This window comes from Colletotrichum tamarilloi (genome assembly GCF_030869305.1).
Source record: "Colletotrichum tamarilloi strain Tom-12 chromosome Unknown Scaffold_22.1, whole genome shotgun sequence".
Classification (NCBI taxonomy): Eukaryota; Fungi; Ascomycota; class Sordariomycetes; order Glomerellales; family Glomerellaceae; genus Colletotrichum; species Colletotrichum tamarilloi.
Window position 1 is genome coordinate 361,676 of NW_026849405.1, and position 21,056 is coordinate 382,731.

Consider the following 21,056-nt stretch of genomic DNA (forward strand, 5'->3'; position numbering starts at 1 on the left):
GAAGTCGTACTCGGCTCTAGAAATTTGCCCAATTCGGTAACCATCGGACTAACATGTCCTGCTGCGTTGTAGAAAGGAGTGAAGACATCTCGATCAAAACTTTGAACAAGGTGCCCAATACGGAAGGGATGAGCTATCGTCGGGGAGGAGACCGAGTCAAGTACGAGGAAGGGTGAACATGTGAACCCCAGCGGTGGACGCAGCCCTCCTACAAGATAAGGGCCTCAGAAACCGCATTCGAATGCTGTGGTCATCGGGTTGCTTGTGCATACTGTCGTGAGCACAATCCTTCGAGTTGGTGTGGAACATGCTGACTTAGGAAACGTGAATGTCTCCGTCCAGGGCAGTGTCGAATTGAGGGACCCTTCTTGCTGACTCAGCCGGAAGGAGGGGCCATCGCCGGCCCCGCCTGCGGGCAATAGCAACATGATCCCTGCTCGGAACACGCTCTGGTCGGAAGGCATTAGGAGCGCGTTCCTGTCGCGATACTTCGTCGGTAGCTGCTTCATCCGCGCCATTGGACGAACGACGGATCGTCGACAATGAGACGCCAAGAGCACTGAATATCAATCGCGGTCACGTCGCCTTGTTTGAGAGAATATTCCTCAAGTCGACCTCCTACCTAGGACACAACCGTATCTCCGGTCGAAAGACGGCGATGCCGGCAGCCACCAGGAAACGATCTGTTCGGCCGGCGAAGAGCCAAGCTGCGGGAGGTAGCGAGAGGGCCATACCGACCAGCAGCATCGATAAGGTTCCGGCGGGAACCCGGCGCAGCAAACGTCTCGGTCACGTTGATGTGGAGGACATTAGGGATTTTGAGGCTATACGAGTGAAGAGAAGACGAAGAAGTCAGAAGGATGCGGAGGAAGAAGATCAGGTGGACGTAGATCAAGGCAGCGTCGAAAAAGATGGCCAAGGAGAACGAGACGAACAGACAACAGGAGATGATCCAGAAGAAGAAGATGAAGAAGTAACAGACGACCAAAGCGAAGGTGCAGCTCTGCCATTGGTAGCGGAGGCACCGATGGAAGCACAAGTAAGCTCAAGCCATTCCAAATTACTTCAAAAAGCTTACAATTTGATCCTGCAGATTGCCAAAAAACGAGGACGGCCGAGAAAGATACGTGAGGATCTCCGGGTAGATACATTGCGTAGGGAAGCAACGAATACCCATCGTACGAACGCAAGCCGTGCCAGAAAGGGGCAGATAACTCAAGAGTCCAGTCGACTCTCGAGAACGAAAGCGACGAAACTAAGTGAAGGCTTTCTGAATACCGACGCTTCTCAAGCGACGCCAGACCCAGATAACGAGGACGAACCTGCCGCTGCTGCAGGCCGCAGAGCGGATATCTATGAGTTTGCGAGTAGCCCACCTAGAGGGTCTGCCGTCGCAGTCGACCTTTCAATATCATCATACGAAGAGGACGAATCGTCCGGTTCGCGATCTGATTCACAAGAATCTGATTCACAAGACCCAGACAATGGGGATGGACTGTTTGTCGAGCGCGAGACTCAGAACACAGACGGGGAGGGCGCTGAGCAAGGCTCGGCGCAAGGCTCAGAAGAAGGCGACGGGGATGGTGATGATGATGAGCAACTCTACAACGATCCAACTATGGCTGAGTTGCCGCCGTCTGCACAAGTAAGGGGGGATGATGCCTATCCAGGGGATACCGACTCCCAAATGGAGCCACATCCAATAGAGCCAACGCAGCAGCTTCGACGTTTGGTTGATGATATGGACCCTTTGACTCCTGACCTCTTTCCGGAGGTTGATTACGAGTACCCGGACGATCATTTCATCTTTCACAAGCCCGAAGAACAAGACCGACTGACCGCGGCGGCAGTCAAATCACCGTCATTGAAGAGCATCAAGGAGTTGATGAATGGGGTGGGTTGGATGCGCTCCAAAGACGGAAGAGCAGTTGACCTCACAACTGGGCCGGCGCAACTCTCGCAGAGAACTCAACCTCTCTGGGACCGCATTCACCTACTCAACGATTTCTGGGAAGGAGCACCTCGTGCGCCCCTCTTCAGTAAACAATGCGACTATTTGCATTCGAGCGATGCAGATGCGGTCGATGCCAGGCACACCTTCAAGGAAGTCGACACACTTGTTTATAGGATAGCCACGAAAGCGAAGAAGCCCAGCCCCGGCGACGAATCTGACATGCCGGCGCCACGTTTCGTTAAGGAGCTGTACGAAAGTGTCATTCCTTTGCTTGTGGTCACGCTTGGAAACGTATTCCAAAAGGGTACTGAGCACAATACATCACATTACACCGGGTCGTTCACGAAAACGATGTTGCAAATTATGCACAGACTGGTTGCTTGGATTGAGAAGCTATACTATGGCATGCTCTCAAACCTTGCGAGGAGGAGGCAGAAGGAGCAATTACTATCCAAGAAGCTCAGTCGAGGGAAGCTGGCCGACTATTTACGAGGCTTCAAGCGAGAGCTGGATGTGACTTGGACCAAGGTCAATCACACGATTCAGCGGCAACGACTTTACGAACAGCGGTTCGTTGAGAAGAAACAGAAGGAAAAGCGAGAGCGGCACGAATACGAAGAGACCAGACGACGACAACGGGAGTTTTGCGATAGACGACTGGAAGAGCGGATTGCAGCCGAGAAAGCACGCAGAATGGCAGGCTCCCCGCAACAGAGTCAACAAAGCATGTACGAGAGACAGCAGGCTGGACCAGTGAATCGTCATCTACATACTACGCGAGGATCGGTGAATGTTGAGCCCTTTGCCTGGCCTGAAGCAGATGCCAAGTGGCTTCTACAGACGTTGTCCGCAAGACCAGACGCTGATACTCAAGCGCTCGCAATGATGCTCAAACGCGACGAAGGCGATGTCATAGCTATGATCAGCTTGCTTAAGCAAAGCGCCAGGGCACACGCAGCATCGAGAGGCAAGGAGGTTCCGGCATTTGCAGCAACTTGAGCTGAGAAGTGCCGACTTGTTGAGATACACTAGCTGCGAGTTTATTGTCTTTTGAGGATACCCACACATTCCTAGCGAGCGTCTCAATATCATTATTCCGGGCATATGAGAAAGCCTCGATTTATCAAGTTCGATCATGTCTGCGCGCAGGGTTTCGCCTAATACCTCACCTCACGCGTAATCAGCGGTGATGACTCGCAATCAGCGTTTCGGATGATGCCAATTATTACCAAACCGTTTCCTCTATGCGGTTGCAATTAGCGAACAGCATGAATCATGCCCCAATCACCGGTCAGAACAGCAGCAATTTTGACACGAAGGCTCTGCTGGAAGATTTGACCATGGAGAGACGATATCACGATACGACGTCAAAATGACGCCGTGAGGTTGTGTCTTCTTAGCACGGAGTTAGAAAGGGCTATAGCAGGATCCGGAAACGGCATAGGTGAGCGGCCACAGTGTAGTCTGTGTAGTGTCGATTCCCTCTTCTTCCCACGTGGGCACCTCCGATCCGATCCCACCTGTTCGTGTCATTGGGCTGGGGGGCCGGGCAAAGGAAACGGACGGCCGGCGCAAGGGGGCGTGGGAAACAATGGCCATAACCTACACAGTGAGAAGCAGGAGACGGGATTGAGAAGGAGAGGAAAGGCGCCCATAGCTCCTGAACCTCTGGAACTCCTCAGGCTCCTCTGGTTGCGGCGGCCGCCAGAACACGCGCAAAAACATCTGCCGAAGATTTTGGCTTCGGGGGGGGCTGATAAGCCACGTAAGGCGACGCCGTGACACTGGGGCCCGTTGGTTGGGGCTTTTGGGAGGATGGGGGCACGACTGGGGTGCGCTGGCCGTGGGGCCTTCGGCAGATGGTTTTTGGGAGGAGGATTTGAAAGAGCGGGAGATGGAGGACGAGGGTTGGTCCCTGGAAGGGTTTGGCGATGTCTCACTGAGAAGTAATTGTCAACTGCAGACAGCCTTCTCGGTCTCTGTTCCTCGTATAGTGAGATTAGACATTGAGAGATGTGTCTGGTTTCGATCGCGAGAGCGAGCAATCGCTTGACTTACTTGGAGCGGGTGAGAGTAACGAGCTGGAGATCAAAAAAACAAGGGAATAGTTCAGCTCGCTAACATCCAAGAGACAATCCTCATTCATGAGCCCTTGAACTAGGAGATCCGAATTCCTTAACACTAGAGACACTATGGAATACATGATCTGTTTTACTCTGAACCGCCGAACCGGCGACTTTCCCCCGCGAACGATGGCACAGGCCACTGGGGTAGCATTTAGGGCGGCGCGACGGCGCACAAGCGTGCGGTTCTTTCGGCCTTCGACACGTGAGATGGAAGGTTGGTCTACTGTGCTAACACGGTAGGGGAAGTTGGATCCAGACGACGGCCCTACTTTTGGCTTTTGGGCTTTGGAGCGATCAACAGAGCTGGCCGGATCATTTACCGAAGAAAACCGAATCTCGAGGCTACTTTTTTTTTAGAACCGGGTTGAGTCACTGGTTAGTGTACAGTATTGAGGCCTGTAGTTATTGTTTCTAACTTCTGTTCCAGCTTCAGTCTGACAGTCTAGAACTGGGCGGTAAAACAGTCCAACTCTGGGTTGGTTTTCCACTCTTTGGTGTAACAAGTATCTTCACTCGGTGTGATGTAAATATGCACTGTTTGTGGTGTTTTATACAATTTTGGAATTCTTTCGCCGGGTCGTTCCTGACTGGGAACGCCTCAATCTGCACAAACGGGCAAGAACTTTCTTTTTGCGACACTGTTCGAAGAAGCAACAAGACGTCAAGCTCATGTGCTGTAACCCAACCACTTCATCTCAGGAAATACAATGTGCCATCCCTCGGCTACTATGCACTTATGGTACCTAATCCTTGCGGCGGTAAGGCGTCACTGGGCGATGCATGTGCGGGGAACCCTTGAGTTGTCAGTGAAGCCAGGTGTCCGGGGCGGGAGCGGGTATGCGGCGCGTGGTTGGGGGAGGAGGTTCCAGAACTGCTGGATGAGAACAGGAGACTCCGACGAGAGGGCCGATGAGAGGGCCGAGAGAAGCCGGGCTATTCGGGGGGCGGAGGATAAATGGGCGCCGAGGCCGAAGCCTGGAGAAAGGCTCGTACGCGTACGAAGATCGCAACTGTGCCGTTCACTTCGCTAGGGAGTGTCCATACGAGCATGTCGTTTCCACAAGCTCGTGCTTGTGAAGGCTCCGTGTCTGCGGTGAAAACAAGGTATCATGGCATGAAGGGGAGGGTCCGGCGCCTGTCTCTCCCTCCTTTCGGGGCCGAAAGCGTTTGACCGTCGCCCCGGCACCAATCACGTCTCATTCCAAGCGACGCTGCGTCAGGGACCAAGAAGGCTACTGCGTTGGTAGGGAAGGGGTTCTCCCTGGATCAACCCCATACGTGGAGCCCTGTGATGTCTTGGACTACGGGAGTTGGGATGGACTCCGGGCCAGAAAGTCGGCAAATGAAAGTCGGATCGAAGTCGAGCTTGGATGTCTCTGATTGCTATGGAATTATGAGTTCATGATCAGTAATGAAGGCAAACATTTCTTGTTCTTTCGCCCGTCTCGGCGATGTCGGCGAGCCAAAGGAGTGAGACACGTTGACAAAGGGGACTGGATATATTTCCTATGTATGGATAGCAAGAATGGGTCGGTATCATGGTCTGGTAGGCCGAGGATTTGTGAACAAAGGACTTCTAATTGGGGAGAGTATGGCTCTACTGTATTTGCTTGAGGCTGTCCAGACCCAAAACAAGACCAAGATCGAGACCATGGGTTCTTGAAACAGCAGCCATGAGTGAGACTGAGAATGAGAGTGAGAGTGAGACTCACAGTGAAAGAGAGAGAGGGAGAGAGCCTGACAGAGCAAGTGAGCGCATTTACAACTGCCGTGCCCCCCACCAGATGCCTTGGCCATGTCATGCCTGTTTCCAGCATCCTACGGGGCCCCTCCCCCGCAGATAAGGTACCCAACGGTGGGTCGGCGCGCCGCCCGGTGTCTTGAGAGTTGCGCAGCTTACCGCCGACAGAATGCTGCAACTTGCAGCTGACGGGATGTCTTGAGGAGTGCTCCGGAGCCTGGAGCACTGAGCAGTCGGTCGAGCAATTGACTACTCCGTAGAGCATCGAAAGCAGACATGGGGGAGGCGGCTCCATCTTCCCGTTTCTGCATAGCTCTCTTCTGCACCTCTTCCGCCTCCGACGTGCCTTGTCTCTCGAGTCTCGCGGGGTTCGTTCTGATGCGGCAGTAATGCGTCTGGATATCATACGACTCCAGCCAAGCCTCGGATAACCCGAATCAGCGCTCTCTGTTCTCGATCAGGATCGTATCCTCGGGGCCAACGCTTTCAGTGAGCAGTAAGGTATGGTTAGGCGAGTGCCCGCACTTGGGACGAGGGCCCTCGAGTTCTCGACAGAAATATGAGAAATGCATCTGCCGAAGATTCCATCACTCATGACTAACCTTCAGCATCCTGACCAAGGTGTCCACCACCCCTCCATCACCTCCATCTGGGCTGGGGGAGGGGGGGCCCTTTGGCGGTAACTCTTCCTCGCAGACCTCATTCTGTCTTGTGGGTGTCCGTGTCCTTGCCAACACGAGCGTTGACGTTGAGGCTGCTTCGGCAGGCAATCGAGCCCCTCATTCCAGCTCTGGTTGACAGCTGACCTGTCTCGCTGCGAGTGCGACCCCCCGGTGGAGGAGGACCATGATGGCGCAACATGAATGATGACAATGACAGCGTCGACCTGCCGTGACTCGTTGCTCAGAGCATCATCCGGCTCGGTCCCTTCGGCAGCGGTCACACACACTCTCTCTCACCATAGGAACCAAAGACGACGGACGGCGGGCTTGAACTAGGGTCCCTCACCCCTACAGGCTCCTACCCCAGGATCTCTCATGACTTGGCTGGAAATCCCTCGCGCGCAAAGTGGGAGCTGAACATGCTGTACCACTCATACCAGAACATCCCGCCGGTGTCATTCTGCGAGCCTCTGAGTGGCCACCGCAAGCTGCGGTACCTGAGACCCGAGCTAGCGTCGAAGAGCTTGCTGCGTAAGGTGTGGCATTCCATTTGCTCTCGTCTTCTCTCTTTCCCAGGACATGACGTTGGGGGCTCCCACCTGCACAAAGTACCCCGTCCGCGTATCTTGAAGTCTGAAGTCTTGATTTCCTCTGGTCGTCTGGGGGCGATTCGATGGGCTGCTTCTTTCCGTCTAACCTCTAGTATACGGCCACGGCTACGGCTCTGGAAACAGACGCCGGCGCCTTTGGGGCCACACTCTCTGCTGATGTTTGCCTCCCTCTTGGACTTGTCACACTGTCCGACTTCTGCTCTCTTGTTGGACCGGACGACTCGCTCCATCCTCAAACGACCAGCCAACGACCCGTCTACCGAGCTACTGTTTTAGCACACGATTCTAGTACACCACGATTAGTGATGAGTGTAATCGTCAACGTCTTCGTCTTCCGAAATCGCGTGGCCTTGAACGCCGGACGGTTGGTACAGTCCTAGTCCTGGTCACCCCGAACGGCACCTCTCGGCGTCGACTATCCTCACTCATCTTCGTGTTCTTCCAGCCTCTTCCGTGTGGCTTTATCTTGCAACAGCGAGTCTGTGACACCTTTCCCTCTCTCGCCGCCGCCTCACCCTTCGGCACGGCGCCTACCATTACCGCCTTCTTGTCTCCCCCGAGTTCCTAGGTTCTCTCCAATTTTTCCACATTTTTTCCACTTCGGATCCGCCAGTCCCCCAACCCATATCCCAGAAGCGCAAACACCCTTGCGAAATTCTAACTTTATTCTGTTCCCGCCCTCTTGTCTTGTCTTGTCTTGTCTCATCTCGCACGAGACTCTGCGCCGAATGTCCAACGCTCTTCCCCTCGGCCGTGGAGACTAAGGTATTCATAGTCAGACACTAGGTATCCGTAGGCAGAGGATACCTCGTCAAGGGTTGGAAACCTTCTCAAGCTCCTAGCCATCCTCCTAGGCTCTTCTCAGTTGCCCCCATTCCCTTCCCCCCTCCACTTACTACTCTCCGAGCTTCGTCCTACCTTGCAGTTACGCGGTGCCGTCTCGTCTTGGCTACATTACTGGCGGTGCCCATAGATCGCCGAGAGGTTCCCAATAATTTACTTGCCGACCTGCCGCCCCAAAACCAGACACACACACACATACACATAACACGAAAAAGCTAAGCGCATCTGCCATCTCGACGTGACGCCTGGTCCTCCTTGACTCCACCCCGCCGAGGCACAGTCCGCAGGACCTGCACGTCGACCATACGGCATGCCCCCTCGCATACCTCTTCCTGTATGCCCCATAGGATCCGGTCGACACATCCCAACATAGAAACTGGGTAAATTGCACTTCGGTACCTGAATCGGGAATTCCATTTCACGCCCGGCTACATCTACTTGGATCCACCCGCTTGGAGGTTTACCTTACAGTCTTCTTATACCGAGGGTGCCGCCACCAAGACCTTTCTCGCTGCGTTTTGTTATACTCAACGGCCAAGCTCCGTCTCATGACAACACAACCTCAGTCAAGATGCACGGCATTACAGAAACGATACTAGAGACGTTCGCACAGCACTGGCTCTCAATAGGCCTGTCACTTATTGTAGCCTGGCTGGTGAAGAACCGCTATAACAATGGCCTCAACAAGTACCCAGGACCCTTCCTGGCCTCATTGACAGACTGGTGGCGCTTCTTCGATGTAAAGGGTTGCCGTCCAGAGGTTACACATCAAAAGTTGCACGCAAAATATGGTGACGTTGTCCGTCTCGGCCCCAACACTCTCTCCTTTGCCGACCCAGCTGCTTTGAAGAGCATCTACGGCCTGAACAAGGGCTTCGTAAAGGTAGAGTCCATATGGTTATCTTCACAACATCTACAGCAACTAACCGTCTTAGTCCGACTTTTACATTGTCCAACAGTCTATTGCCAAGGGCTTCAGGCTCGAGTCCCTTTTTAGCACGACAAACAATGACTTCCACTCTCAGTTCCGCCGTTGCGTCAACTCGGCCTTCTCCATGTCCGCCTTGGTCCAGTATGAGCCCTTTGTCGACAACACGACGAAGCTCTTCCTCTCTCAGACGGAGAAGCTGTTTGCTGGAAACCCCGAGGGATGTGACTTCACCACGTGGTTGCAGTTCTACGCATTCGACGTCATTGGAGAGATCACCTACAGCAAGCGCCACGGCTTCATCGAGAAGAATGAGGACATTGATGGAATTGTGGCCTACCTGGGCAAGCTGTTCCTCTATGTCGCACCGGTAAGTCCATCCAGAGTATCACTGGAGCTACTCCGAGACAACTAGCTAACATGTCCAAAGATTGGCCAAATCCCCTTCCTCGATCTCCTGCTCCTTAAGAACCCAATCTACCTGAAGCTCTCCCAATGGGGCTTCATCGACGCCACCTTCCCCGTAGCCCGCTTCGCCCGCGACCGCATGGCCGAGCGCCTCCCCGAGCTCGACGGCAAGGAACCCCTCCTCCCCGTCACCTCGGGCAAGAAGCTCGCCGAGCAGCCCGACCTCCTCTCCAAGTTCCTGGCCGCGCGCGAGGCCCGCCCCGAGTTCATGTCCGACATCCTTGTCCAGACCATGGCCGTCAGCATGGCCTTTGCCGGCTCCGAGACCACCGCCATCAGTCTGGCTGCCGTCTTCTACTACCTTCTCCGGACTCCGACGGCGCTGGCGCGGTTGAGGGACGAGCTGGATACGTTTGCGCGGGAGGGCGGCTTCAGTGATAACGAGACGGGACTGGTGACGTGGACTGAGGCCCAGAAGCTCGTGTATCTCGATGCATGTGTCAAGGAGGCCTTCCGCATGCACCCGGCCGCCGGCCTGCCGCTGGAGCGCATCGTCCCTGACCAGGGCGCCGAGATCGCGGGCCACTTTGTCAAGGGCGGCACGATTGTGGGCTGTAGCGCGTGGATTATTCACCGCCGACCAGAGATTTGGGGTGAGGATGTCGATACCTACCGCCCGGAGCGTTGGTTGCCGGAGGAGGGCAAGGATGCCGCGGCGGAGGAGAAGAGGATCAAGGAGATGAACGGGCACATGTTCCAGTTTGGCATGGGCAGCCGGACGTGTATCGGAAAGAACATTAGTCTGTTGGAGATTTACAAGGTCATTCCGAGCTTGCTCAGGAGATTCGACGTAAGTTTGCAACACTTTGCTGTTGTAAAGAGAGGACTGCCGATACTGACAATGACTAGATTTCCTTCAAGGACCCGAGCCAAGAGTGGGAGCTGGTCAACGCGTGGTTCGTCAAGCAGAACAACTTCCAGGCCAAGTTTTCCAGGAGGGATATCATTACCAAAGACAGTACCAACGAGAAGGTTGAGTCATAGAGACTACGTGAGGTGTTGTTGTAGATGGACCATGGTTGTTGACGAGATTGACGACGTGGATGAATACTATCGAAGTAAATATATCAAAAACCGAAAAAAAAATCAGAAATTGTTTATACCATATTATTTCTGACATGCACCTGTATCTGCATCATTTCGTGAGATTTTTTTTACAGGATGTATTTCGGCAACAGGTCTTGTTCTACTGAGAACAAGCAGCGGAGACCTAACCCAACTCCCTTCTTCCACGTCTTTATATACACCATTTCGCATCTGATAGGCCCCTCCTCCTTTTAGGTAAATGCAGTCTTCGAACAGGATATCTTTCGGCAACAGGTATATATGCATCCATCTCGACGCCCAAGCAAAAAAGAAGAAAAACAAACACCAATAACAAGAAGAAAAGAGAGTCTGAGAACCGGGCTCACTCAAGCCCACTCAAACTCATTCTTCAACCCTTCAACTCCGCTCTCATCCTCGGTATCCAAGTACCCCGCGATCCGCCCCTTGGGATCCCACACCTTGCGCACGTCCATCAGCCTCTTGCCCTGCTCGTCGCCCCAGAACTTTGTCCTGCGGTACCGGAAGTCGGCGTCACCGAGATACGAGCCCGCCGCGTGCCTCTCGACGCCAGCCATGATGTCGCTCACCCAGCCCTGGCAGCGCTCGTCGTCCTCGGCGTCCGGGTAGACTGTGTAGAGGGCGAAGTAGTGGTCCGACTGCATGCTGAGCGCCATGTCGGGCATGGTCTTTGCCGCGCCGTTGCCGGTGCCGTTGGACGACAACGGCGTCTCGCCGGCAGCCTGCTGCGCGCGCCGAGAGCAAGGATTCATGGAGAAGTACAGCGCAAACGACTGCGGCGTGGGCAGCTCGGTGAACGCCTTCTTGAGGACCTTGGGCACGTTGGCGTCGTTGGAGACGTAGGCGTTTTCGGATATGTAGCGGTGGGCGGGCGGGTTGGAGGCGTCCTGGTCGACGTACTGCTGCGGGAGGGAGGTCGGGGTGGCGAAGACGGTGGCGAGGGGCCGGGAGGGGTGGGAGGAGTGGAGGGGGATGAGGGCTTCCGGGTTCGCGGAGAAGGAGAGGAAGTTTGCCATGATTTGCGGGGTGGTTTGGCCTGGTGGTGTGAGGGCCAGGAGGACGATTTCGAGTTCTGGGGAGGCTTTTGGGGAGATCTGTTGTTGTATTAGTGGTTGTTGCGTGAAATGTCAGGAGAGGATGAGGCGTAGACGGATTAGAGAGGGCTTACCTTGATCACCCAGTTCAGAATCTCTTCGAAGCGGTCGAGGGAGTAAAAGTAGAGGGACTGGAACATGCCCGTCAGGGGGCGGGTGCGGAGGTGGAAGCGGGTGACGATGGCAGGGAAGCCTATTGTAAGTCGTTAGCCAAGTTTTCTTCTCTATCCCCCGATGAGTCGGGGAAGGCGAAGGGGTCGGCCGGAAGTCACGTACCCGGTCCGGCGCCGCGCGCGGCCCAAAAGAGGTCGGCGTTCTCCGTCTCGGAGCAGCGGAGCTCCCGTCCATCGGCCGTGACAACCTCAATGGCGACGATATTCTCACACGCCCAGCCCCAGTTCTGTCTTTTTGTCAGTTCCTCCCTTTTCAAGAATTCGACATCCCAGGCCGAACAAACTCACCTTGCAATTCCACCCCATACCACCCTGCAACAAAAACCCACCGAGCCCAACATCAGGACAATGACCACCAGGGAAAAACCTGCCCATCCCCTCAATACTATCATCCCCAGGCCCGCCAATCTGCCCAGCCAGAAACCCATTCACCTCCCTCCCCGTCCTCGCCGGCGCAACACTGACAATGCCCGTCTTGGAATCATACGCGATGCCATCCTCGTTGCCGCTGCCCGCAACACCTTTACCCATACTCCCCAAATCAATCAGCAGCGCCTCATCGCGAACAGACCACGCGGCCCACGAGTGGCCCCCCGAGCGAACGCTCACGCGCCACCCCTTTTCGTTTGCAATCTTGACGGCCTCGACGACGTGGGCTTTGCGCGTGGCGGTGACGACGGCGGCCGGGCGCCGGGAAAAGTCGCGGCGGGCGTTGAAGACGCGGCCCCAGACTGCGGTGGAGTATTCCGAGAAGGGGGTGTCTTCTGCGTAGAGGATTGGGAGCGGCGTGGCGGCCGGGGATGGGGAGGAAGATTGCTGTTGCTGTTCCGCCTGCATCTTTGCGAGTCGAGGGATTCTCATTGAGTCGACTTTTCGGGGGAGGACGAGGCAGGATCTGCGGGTTGGGGGTGTTATAAGAGTCGTCTAGTAAGGTAGGTAGATCGCGGGGGAGCTGAATTCAGATAGAACCGGGTGTTTCCGTCCTGGGTGAAAGAATGATGGCGTCTTGCTCTAATTTCCGTCCCGTCTTGGTTCTCTTCGATCAAGATCTCTGTCTTTTGCTGGTTTCCCCCTAATGTTGCTCTACCAGTCAGGTAGGTATTGTTGCGGCTTGAAGCTTGTGATATTGAGACAACGGATCGGGCCTTGGTATTCCCGGGAAATCTGGAGCTGAACCCGGTTTCGCGGGCGCGGGTTGCCTGACAAAGACTCAAAGGGCCAAGTAAGAAGAAGGCGTCGAGTCTAGTATATGCAAGCTGAGTTTTGGCGGGCGTAGATATGTAGGCTTATGTAGGCTTAAAGGTAGGAAGCCGTAGTTTGTATCGTCTTCGGTCTCGATGGATTGATTTGAACTCGAACTGGAGCAGTAATGTAGGTAAATCAATCCTTCAGCTGAAGGAAACAGCGCGGCGCCTCAAAAGCCCTAAATACTGTCCGCCCTCTGCCCCTCTTATATGGCCTTTCCGAGAGCTGTTTGTTTATCTCGCTGTCCTAAGTCGAGGATTTCTGCGATTTCGCAAGCCCGCTGGCCCAGCTCTTTCACGTTTGTACGCTAGTCGTTATCAAATCAAACGAGGTGTTACGAGCAGCTTGGATAAGCCTGCCAGTCTGCGTAACACTCGCAGGCTTCGCACGCCTCGCTTGCGCTTGCTAGTAGGAATGGGGCCCTGTCTAGACCTGTGCCGACTGGAGCTCCCCAGCTGAGGGGGGTTTTTGGCACCGTGTCGGCGCGTCCTGACTCTCCCTATGTAATATGCGGCTGGTCCAGAATCCAGATTGAGGTAAAAGGGTTCGGCGGAATAGAGAAATGCGGTCTTGGGTTTGTTTGCTATCAAAGCAAGCTTAAGCCGGATAAGCTTCCGAAAAGGTCCCAAGGGGAGTAGAACAGCAGGAGAGACCCCCCGAGAGAGAGATCTTCTCCCGCTAACAATCCTTTGGAATGCAAGAATCGAACGACAATTGCCTTTCGGTAGATGAGAAATGTGGATAACAAAAGAAGTACGAGGTCAAAGCAAAAGAGGATCCAATGCGATGTTTCCAACGGCTAGTTTGAGAAATTTCAACGGCAATTCCGTGTTAAATAAGAAAAACAGGACACAGCTTGTAGTTTCATCGCGTCTTGGAACGAAGTCACCTTACTCTCACTTATTCTCCACGGGATCAAGACAGAAGAGGGGAGTAAAGAGAGGCAGAAAATCCACCCATCCACCATCAGCTAATCCTCCACCCGGCGCTGCGCGACCACCCCTCCCTCCCCCACTGTCCCGCGCAATTTCTGTTCCCGTGATTGGGCAGATGCGATTCATGTCTCTGCAGCAATTGGAGTGTTTCTGCGTCAAAAGAATGCCGTACCGTGTGGCATGCCAATGTTGTTGTGTGTTACAGTTGTTTTCTGTGCCGCCCGCCCGCCCGCATCCCGTGAAACCAAACAGCTTTGATGTACTCGGTGGACCGTAGGTATCCGTAGATCGGAAGGCGGGGAGACTGAGAAGAGACAGAAGGCAAGAGATCTGACGAATGATGGGGATCATGACACCAGGAAACAGCTTTACTCAGCGGCCAGAAGCAAAGCAAAGCAAACCTAGGTATCCCACCTCCACCCGGGCCCAGGCCGCTGACGAAAGCCTCCGTGGCCTCCGTGGCGCATCACCATATCCCAGGCCACCTCACCTCACATCACCTCATCACGACGAACCACAACCTCGGTCCGTTCTCAAGGAATAATGAAGACAAGAAAGAGAGCCCACCAGAGGGAGAAAAAAGGGGACCACAGCAATCTTCAACACTACGGATACTCACGGCGACTAACCAAGTCCAACCTTAGCCCCCTCTTCCACGAGCCGCGTCAACCATGGAAACCACTACTTCGTAGGCTAACTAGTATTGCTTAGCAGGGAACCTAAGCCGGCCCGCGGGAGACCGGAGCAAGCACGCGGCACTACCCATTTCGCAGCTTTCGTAACACTGCCACCACGGCCACCTCGTGGCTTTGTCTAGACATGGTTAACTACCAAAGTTATGAATTCATGGCAGAGCCTGGGCCCTGAAATCTACGGGACCTGGATTGTGGAAAATCGGATCAGGAACCCGCACACTCTCGACTCAGTTCGGGGGTTCCTGGTGCCCAGTCTAATTACCACGAGGAAGTACGGATAGCGCTTCCGCGGACCGTAAGTTCGTAAGCCACGGTGTGATGGCCGACGGCAACATCACCAGTCACGGCAACTCAATTTCTAAGACAAAAAGTTACAGCGCCGGCGATGGAGACCCTCGGACTCGCGGAAAGTTGGGAACTGGCAAATTTGGGCTTGCGAGAGGAAAAAGGGGGTATCGTCCATTGCTACCTCGTCCCGTCACACGCAAATTCCTCCAAACAATTACACACATACACTCACTCAACCGCATGCCAAACTATTCTGACACGCTACACAGCACAGCAGCAGCAGCAGCACCTACAGCACGACAACAGTCGGCTGTCTCTCCCCATTCTCTCTATCCATCTCCTGCAAATCAATTTGAGCATCAGTACGCAAAACAAGCACTTCTCTTCCCTTTCCGTTGCCAGCGCGTCTGTAGTCGAGCAAGTGCAATGCTTTTTTGCCATTTCTACTAGACGCGCCAAACAATGTAAAAAACCCCCGTGCTGTGTATTAAAACAAGAAACCTCGATCCCGACCAGGCGGGGTGGGCGAGGAGAAGCGGCCAACGAGCCTTGCGTTGCGTTGTGTTGCGGGAGTTGTCAGGCCGGTGACAAGCCTACTAGCCAACCCAGACATTTTTGCCTTTTTTAATCCTGTCCATGAGTTGCCCGTCTTTCTTCGGAAAGTGTGCTGGGCAGTGTCTAGTTGTTATTGTTGTTATTGAGGTGCGGTGATTGCTGGAAATCTGTAATGGACTCCAGCATGGCCAGGTTCTTCTCCTGCATGTCGCGGTCCATATTGTGGATCTGGTTCGCGTTGACTCTAGCTCGTTGTAGCTGCGAATCCCGAATTAGCATTCTTGTCCCATCTCTCCAAACATAGGGAGCATCAAGCAGGGCGTTCGCACCACAGCTAGTGCCTCGGAGGAATGGTCTTCTTCCTCACCTTCCGCGGGCTTGGCCGCTGAGCCGTCCGCCTCGTCGTCTTCGTCGTCGCCAACGGCAAATCTGCTGGCCGCAAGTCCCTTAGGCTTGGCAGCCGATGCGTTGGCCTGCATCGTGTTAGTGATAGTTCGCCCGAGCCGCACGTAACAAGAACCAAAAAAACGTACCTTGGCCTCTGCAATCTCGGCATCCTTGACCTTGAGTTGCGCCTGGAACTCCTCAACGCCCTTCTCCTTGTCGGCCAATGACTTTCTCAGGCTCTCAACCTGCTCCTCCAGCGCTCTGCGCTTGGCCTGCTCCTCCTCCACAATCTTGGTCATTGTGTCGTTGAGCTCCTCGTAGTCGGCCTTGTAGGTCTTGAGCTGCTTGTCGGCCTCAAACTGAGATGCCTCAAGCTCCTTTTGCGCGAGCAGCAGGTCCTCCTTGACATCCTCGACCTCCTGCTTGGCAACGGTGAGGCTCTTTTGCACTACAGTGAGCTCCTGCTCAAGCCCCTTCTTGGTGTTGTTCAGTTGTTCACGGAGGTTGTCCGCCTCAGCAGTGTCGGGCGTCTTGTTCTTGACGGCATCGAGAGCCGCTTCAGCCTCGGCGCGCGCCATCTTCTCAACCGAGATCATGGCACCGAGCTCGCCGAGCTCTTCCTCGAGACTGGCCTTCTCCGTCTCGGCCTTTTTGATGGAGTCCTTGGCAGCGGAGAGAGCAGCCTCGAGCTCGGCCGCGCCAGCTTGGGTCTTGGTCTTGTCAGTCTCCGCCTGGGCAACAGACTCCTTGGCAGCCTGGAGGGCAGATTCGAGCTTGGAGGCATCGGCCGAGATCTTCTCAATCTCTTTGGCAAGCGACTCGTTTCTGGCCTCATACTGGCTAGTCAGCTCCTCCACAACCTTGGAGTGAGCCTTGTTGATCTCTTCGAGCTCAGCCCGGGCTCCAGAGGAGCTCTGCTGCTTCAGTGCCTCAAGCTGCTCGGCGTGGCTGGAGATGAGCTTCTCAACCTCGGCCGAGTGAGAGTCGTCGAGGTTTCTCTTGGCCTCGGCAAGAGCAGCCGCGCTCGAAGTCTCGGTCTCGCGGATGCGGGTCAGGGCCTCGTCGAGCTGAAGCTTGAGGGTAGAGAGCTCCTCGGTGTGCGCGCTGTCGCCAGCCTGCTTCGCGGCAGCCAGCTCGGCCTGGTGGGCCTCGGCAAGCTTGGCCTTGGCCTCCTCGATTCCAGCCTGGTGCGACTGCTGTAGCTTAGTCTTGACCTCCTCGAGCTCAGCCTCGTGAGAGCTCGCCAGTTTCTCCTTGAGCTCAGCGAGCTCGGCTTCGTGGTCGGCACGCAATTTCTTGGTGATGGATTCGAGCTCCTCCTTGTGGGCAGCAAGAAGCTCTTCCTTGTTGCCAGTGCTCTCCGCCAGGGCCTTCTCTCTCTCGGCAGCGATCTCGGCGAGCAGCTTCTCCTTGTCGCCGGCAGTCTCCGCGTGGAGAGCCTCGACAACTTCAGAGTGAGAGGCCTTGAGAGCCTCAAGCTCCTTGGCAAGGCTGGCTTCGCTGTCGGCCTTGAGAATCTCGAGTTGCTTCGCGTGGCTATCCTTGAGGCTCTGGAGCTCGGCAAGCTGAGCATCCTTGTCGGCAGAAGCTCCGCTCTTGGCACCCTCCAGTTCCTCAGCATGGCTAGCGCGGATAGCGTCGAGCGCCTTTTGGTGCTCGGCCTCCCGTGCTTCCAGGGCAGCAACAGCGGCGGCAAGCTCAGCCTTGGCCGCCTCGAGAGCCTTGGTGCTTGTCTCGGTGCCGTCAGCGAGGCTCTTGGAAAGATCGCCGTGTTGGGTCTCGAGTTCGCCGTGCTTGGTGGTAAGCTCGGTGTGCTTCGACTCCAGCTCGCCGTGCTTGGTGGTGAGGTCGCTATGCTGCGATTCCAGCTCGGTGTGCTTGGTCTTCAGGTCGCCATGCTCAGTCTCGAGCTCGGTGTGCTTGACCTCGAGATCCTGGAACTTGCGCTTGAAGAAGGCGTCTCCCTTGAGGGACTCAATCTCCTCCTCGTAGTCCTGGGAAATCTGCTTGAGCTCGGCGTCGTGCTTCTTGACCTGGGCAGAGTGCTCCGCCTTGGCCTTCTCCAGGGCCTCGTCCTTGGCAGTGATCTCCTCCTTGATGCTGTCAATCTGCTTCTGGAACTCGAGAGCCTCCTCCTTGGCCTTCGCAACGTCGGTCTCAGCAGCCGCAAGCTTGCTCTCCAGGTCGGCGACGTTGGCCTGGACCTCGGCCAGCTCAGCCGTCTTGGCGTCGAGGTCAGCCTTGGCTTGCTCTGCTGTCTTCTCGGCAGCCTCGAGCTTGGTCTTGAGCTCGGCGATCTCGCCCTCAACAGCGGCGAGCTTGGTGTTGTGCGATTCGACCTCGGCAGAGACCTTGCTCTCGTGCGCGGCCTCGAGCTCGGTTTGGGAGGCGGTGAGCTCGTCAATCTTCTTCTGGAGCTCGGCGATGGCGGTCTCGTGGCTGTCCTTCATCTTGGACAGCGCTTCCTCGTTGTCGGCGGAGGCGGACTGGCCCTGGCTGAGCGCCTCGCTGTGCTTGGCCTCAAGAGCGTCAATAGCAGACTTGTGCTGGTCCGTCAGGGAGCTCTGCAGCTCCTCAAGCTTGGCGGCGTGCTCCTCCGAGGCCTTGGCCAGGGCGGACTCGCGTTCCTTGAGCTTCTCGTCGTGCTCCGCTCGGAGCGTTTCGAGGGACTGCTTCATCGAGGCAAGCTCGGCCTCGGCGGCTTCCTTGGCGGCAACAGCCTCAGTGTAGTCGCTCTGCTGTTTCTCGTAGTCAGCATCGGTGGCCATTAGATGTTCATTGGCCTCATCCACCTGGTTCTCGAGCTCCGTCTGCTTAGCCTTCAACTCGGTAACCTGGTCCTGGTGGGCCTTTTGGATGTTGTACACGGCGTTCCTCACCTGAACGGCATCTCTGTTCACCCCGTCGGTGTACTGGGTGAGCTTGTCCTGGGTCTGCTGGACCTGTGTCTTGAGCTCGTTCAGTTGCGACTCCTTGTCCGCGAGCTGGGTCTCCTTCTCGGTGAGCTGGGCCTTGAGAGACTCGACCTCCTTTCCAAGGGCCTCGGAGGCGCCGGACGAATCGGGGCGGATGGACCGTCTGGGAGCGGCGGAGGAGGTGGTCGAGGTGGAGGCGGTGGACAGGCGCTTCTTGGCCTCGGCAACGGCGCCGGTACTGGTGGCCGCGGAGGAGCGGGAGCTGATCGAGGAGGGACGCGGGGCTACCGAGTTCGGGGTGCGCGATGTCGTCGAGGAGAGTCGCGGAGCGGCGGAGCTGCTGGTGGAGCTGGCAGGTTTCCTGGCGGCGGCCGTGGCGGTACCAAGGGTGGAAGTCCTTCTCTCCTTGCTCGGGGAGGCGGCACTGCTGCTGGGAACAGTGGAGGTGCGGCGGGCGGTCCTCTTGGATTCGTCTTCGGAGGCGGATACACTGGGTCGCGAGCGGTGGGTGGCCGTGGAGGAGGTGCTCGCGGGCTTGCGGACGGTGCTGCTGGCAGTGCTGGAGCTGCTTCCGGGAGGACGGGTAGGAGGCTTGGTCAGGCCGCCGGCGACACGAGAAGTAGTGGAGGAGGTGGTGCTCGCAGGCTTTCCGGTGCTCGAGGTGGACGTCGTCGGGCGGCGGGCAGCGGCGGTGGTTCCAGAGCTCGAAGCGGGCTTCTTCAGGGAAGAGGCAGCTGAGGCGGTGGACTTTGTGCTCGGCGAGGTGGTGGCAGCAGCGGCGGCGGGCTTGGGGGCCTCGTCGTGCTGGACGACCTCGAAGCTACCGGCGTCGGACATGATTGTGGACGATGGTGGTAGGACGTTCGGGAGGAGGAGAGGGTGTCGTCGTTCGGGTAGTTCTGCTTGCGCGTTATCCAGGTCAGCTAAGGCAGTTCATGAGGAAGTGATGGGGAAGGAATCTCGGGTAGCTGCAGGAATTGGGAGAGACGAAGGAGGGAAGTAGGCGGAAGAGCAACATTGTGGAGGGAGCCACAGCATTCCAGCATTCCTGGGGTGGTAAGGTCTCTGAGATGGTTATGCAGAGCTGCATTGAGCTCTCAAAAGACGACAATTGAGGTCGGAGAAGGATAAATTTGGTGCTTGGTTGTTGTGACTTACCTTGCGACACGTCGTACGCGGTGGTGTCTTGCTTGGTCGTCTCCTTTTTTTTTTCTTCTTCTTTACTTCTTATCCTTTTCCCCTTCTCCTTGCCGCTTGACTTTCCTTGTTTGGGAAAGCTTAAACTTTCACCGCGGGGGAAATCAACAGAACGATGGCAACAAAATAGTTGAAAGGAAAGCCGAAACAAGAGTACAAATGACGCACGAAACGACACGGAAATGCCGTCGTGATATCTACAAGTTGGGAAGCTCTGAACAGTGGCGAAAGAGCTGGACAGAGGTGTGAGAGAGGGGGGTTGAAGAGGAATTGGGAGCTGGGAGATTGCTGGACCAAAGGCACAGGAAGGAATTGAGCCGGTACCTTTGGGTGAGGCAGAGAAAGGTGAGGTGTCTAATTAGGTAAGGCCATGGGTCCTGGACTCCTGGTAGAGGATTTACGCAGTACTCCGTAAGAGAGAAAGAAAAAAAAAAGGGTTGCTTCGAGATTGGCGGATGGAGCAACATGGGGGACATGGAGACGCTGGAGACGACGCTGGCCATGTCCAACAATCAGTCATAAGCTTCAAGCACTCCGTACTCTTGTGCCCGTGAGGTACCTCAGATCACAGACAGGACCCTTTTCCCACCATCATCTCAAGCCAAGCGTGGAATGAGGTACCTACTTCTATCTAGGCTCTACCTAGAGACGATCCAATGTATACATGCCCGGCACAGGCGCTGCACTAACCAAGGTAACTCAAGGCAGAGGATGCATCCCCAGCTGTCTGAAGCACTGACACCCGACCAGAACAGCAAGACGTCTACAAGCCAGGCCAGAACATTGGGCGGAAGCCACCCAAAATACGTATGCAGGACTACTCGCGGACAGATGCCTGAACATGGCTCCTGGGAACCTCTCACGGCATTGCCCCATGGCCCTCAGGCTCTATCGTTCTGTTTCTCTGTTTTCCCAAGCTTCTCGTCTCGGGAAGAGGAAACAAGTTTAGCGGTCGGTACCTTACCCCTGACAGCCAGCACCAGCGATAAGGTACCTCTGGTCCTGAGCTCTCAGAGATGAGCCAACCAGTGGACAGTGCTGACAGCGGGCGGCTCTCGCTTCGGGAGCTCGGGCAGTGGGCCCCCCTTTTTCGCACCTGTCATTCGCTGAAAGGACATGGGCGCGTCCAATTGGCTTCACCACGTTCTCCACCACAAGTACCTTACCTGTACGG

The 21,056-nt window shown here is 55.6% G+C and overlaps 6 protein-coding genes across 6 annotated transcripts; 2 read left to right on the forward strand and 4 right to left on the reverse strand.

Moving 5' to 3' along the window:
* Positions 1-658: 658 nt before the first annotated feature.
* Positions 659-2,953, forward strand: CTAM01_07314 (uncharacterized protein; the record flags this gene model as incomplete). The annotated part of the gene is made up of 2 exons (XM_060523337.1): positions 659-1,039; positions 1,094-2,953. 2 exons carry the CDS (start codon positions 659-661, stop codon positions 2,951-2,953), a joined length of 2,241 nt encoding a protein of 746 aa, XP_060382075.1.
* A 1,000-nt stretch (positions 2,954-3,953) lies between these two features.
* On the reverse strand, positions 3,954-4,433 carry CTAM01_07315 (uncharacterized protein; the record flags this gene model as incomplete). Its single annotated transcript, XM_060523338.1, has 1 exon — positions 3,954-4,433. A coding segment is annotated over one exon (480 nt), but the record flags the coding sequence as incomplete, so codon positions are not given.
* Positions 4,434-6,831: 2,398 nt separating this feature from the next.
* CTAM01_07316 (uncharacterized protein) lies at positions 6,832-7,324 on the reverse strand (the record flags this gene model as incomplete). The annotated part of the gene is made up of 2 exons (XM_060523339.1): positions 6,832-7,062; positions 7,181-7,324. 2 exons carry the CDS (start codon positions 7,322-7,324, stop codon positions 6,832-6,834), a joined length of 375 nt encoding a protein of 124 aa, XP_060382077.1.
* A 1,184-nt stretch (positions 7,325-8,508) lies between these two features.
* CTAM01_07317 (cytochrome P450) lies at positions 8,509-10,317 on the forward strand (the record flags this gene model as incomplete). The annotated part of the gene is made up of 4 exons (XM_060523340.1): positions 8,509-8,820; positions 8,873-9,235; positions 9,296-10,123; positions 10,183-10,317. The coding sequence occupies 4 exons, from the start codon at positions 8,509-8,511 to the stop codon at positions 10,315-10,317; spliced, it is 1,638 nt and encodes a 545-aa protein (XP_060382078.1).
* A 428-nt stretch (positions 10,318-10,745) lies between these two features.
* CTAM01_07318 (uncharacterized protein) lies at positions 10,746-12,502 on the reverse strand (the record flags this gene model as incomplete). The annotated part of the gene is made up of 4 exons (XM_060523341.1): positions 10,746-11,492; positions 11,567-11,685; positions 11,769-11,892; positions 11,954-12,502. 4 exons carry the CDS (start codon positions 12,500-12,502, stop codon positions 10,746-10,748), a joined length of 1,539 nt encoding a protein of 512 aa, XP_060382079.1.
* A 3,004-nt stretch (positions 12,503-15,506) lies between these two features.
* On the reverse strand, positions 15,507-19,522 carry CTAM01_07319 (viral A-type inclusion protein repeat domain-containing protein; the record flags this gene model as incomplete). Its single annotated transcript, XM_060523342.1, has 3 exons — positions 15,507-15,641; positions 15,713-15,856; positions 15,917-19,522. 3 exons carry the CDS (start codon positions 19,520-19,522, stop codon positions 15,507-15,509), a joined length of 3,885 nt encoding a protein of 1,294 aa, XP_060382080.1.
* Positions 19,523-21,056: the final 1,534 nt, after the last annotated feature.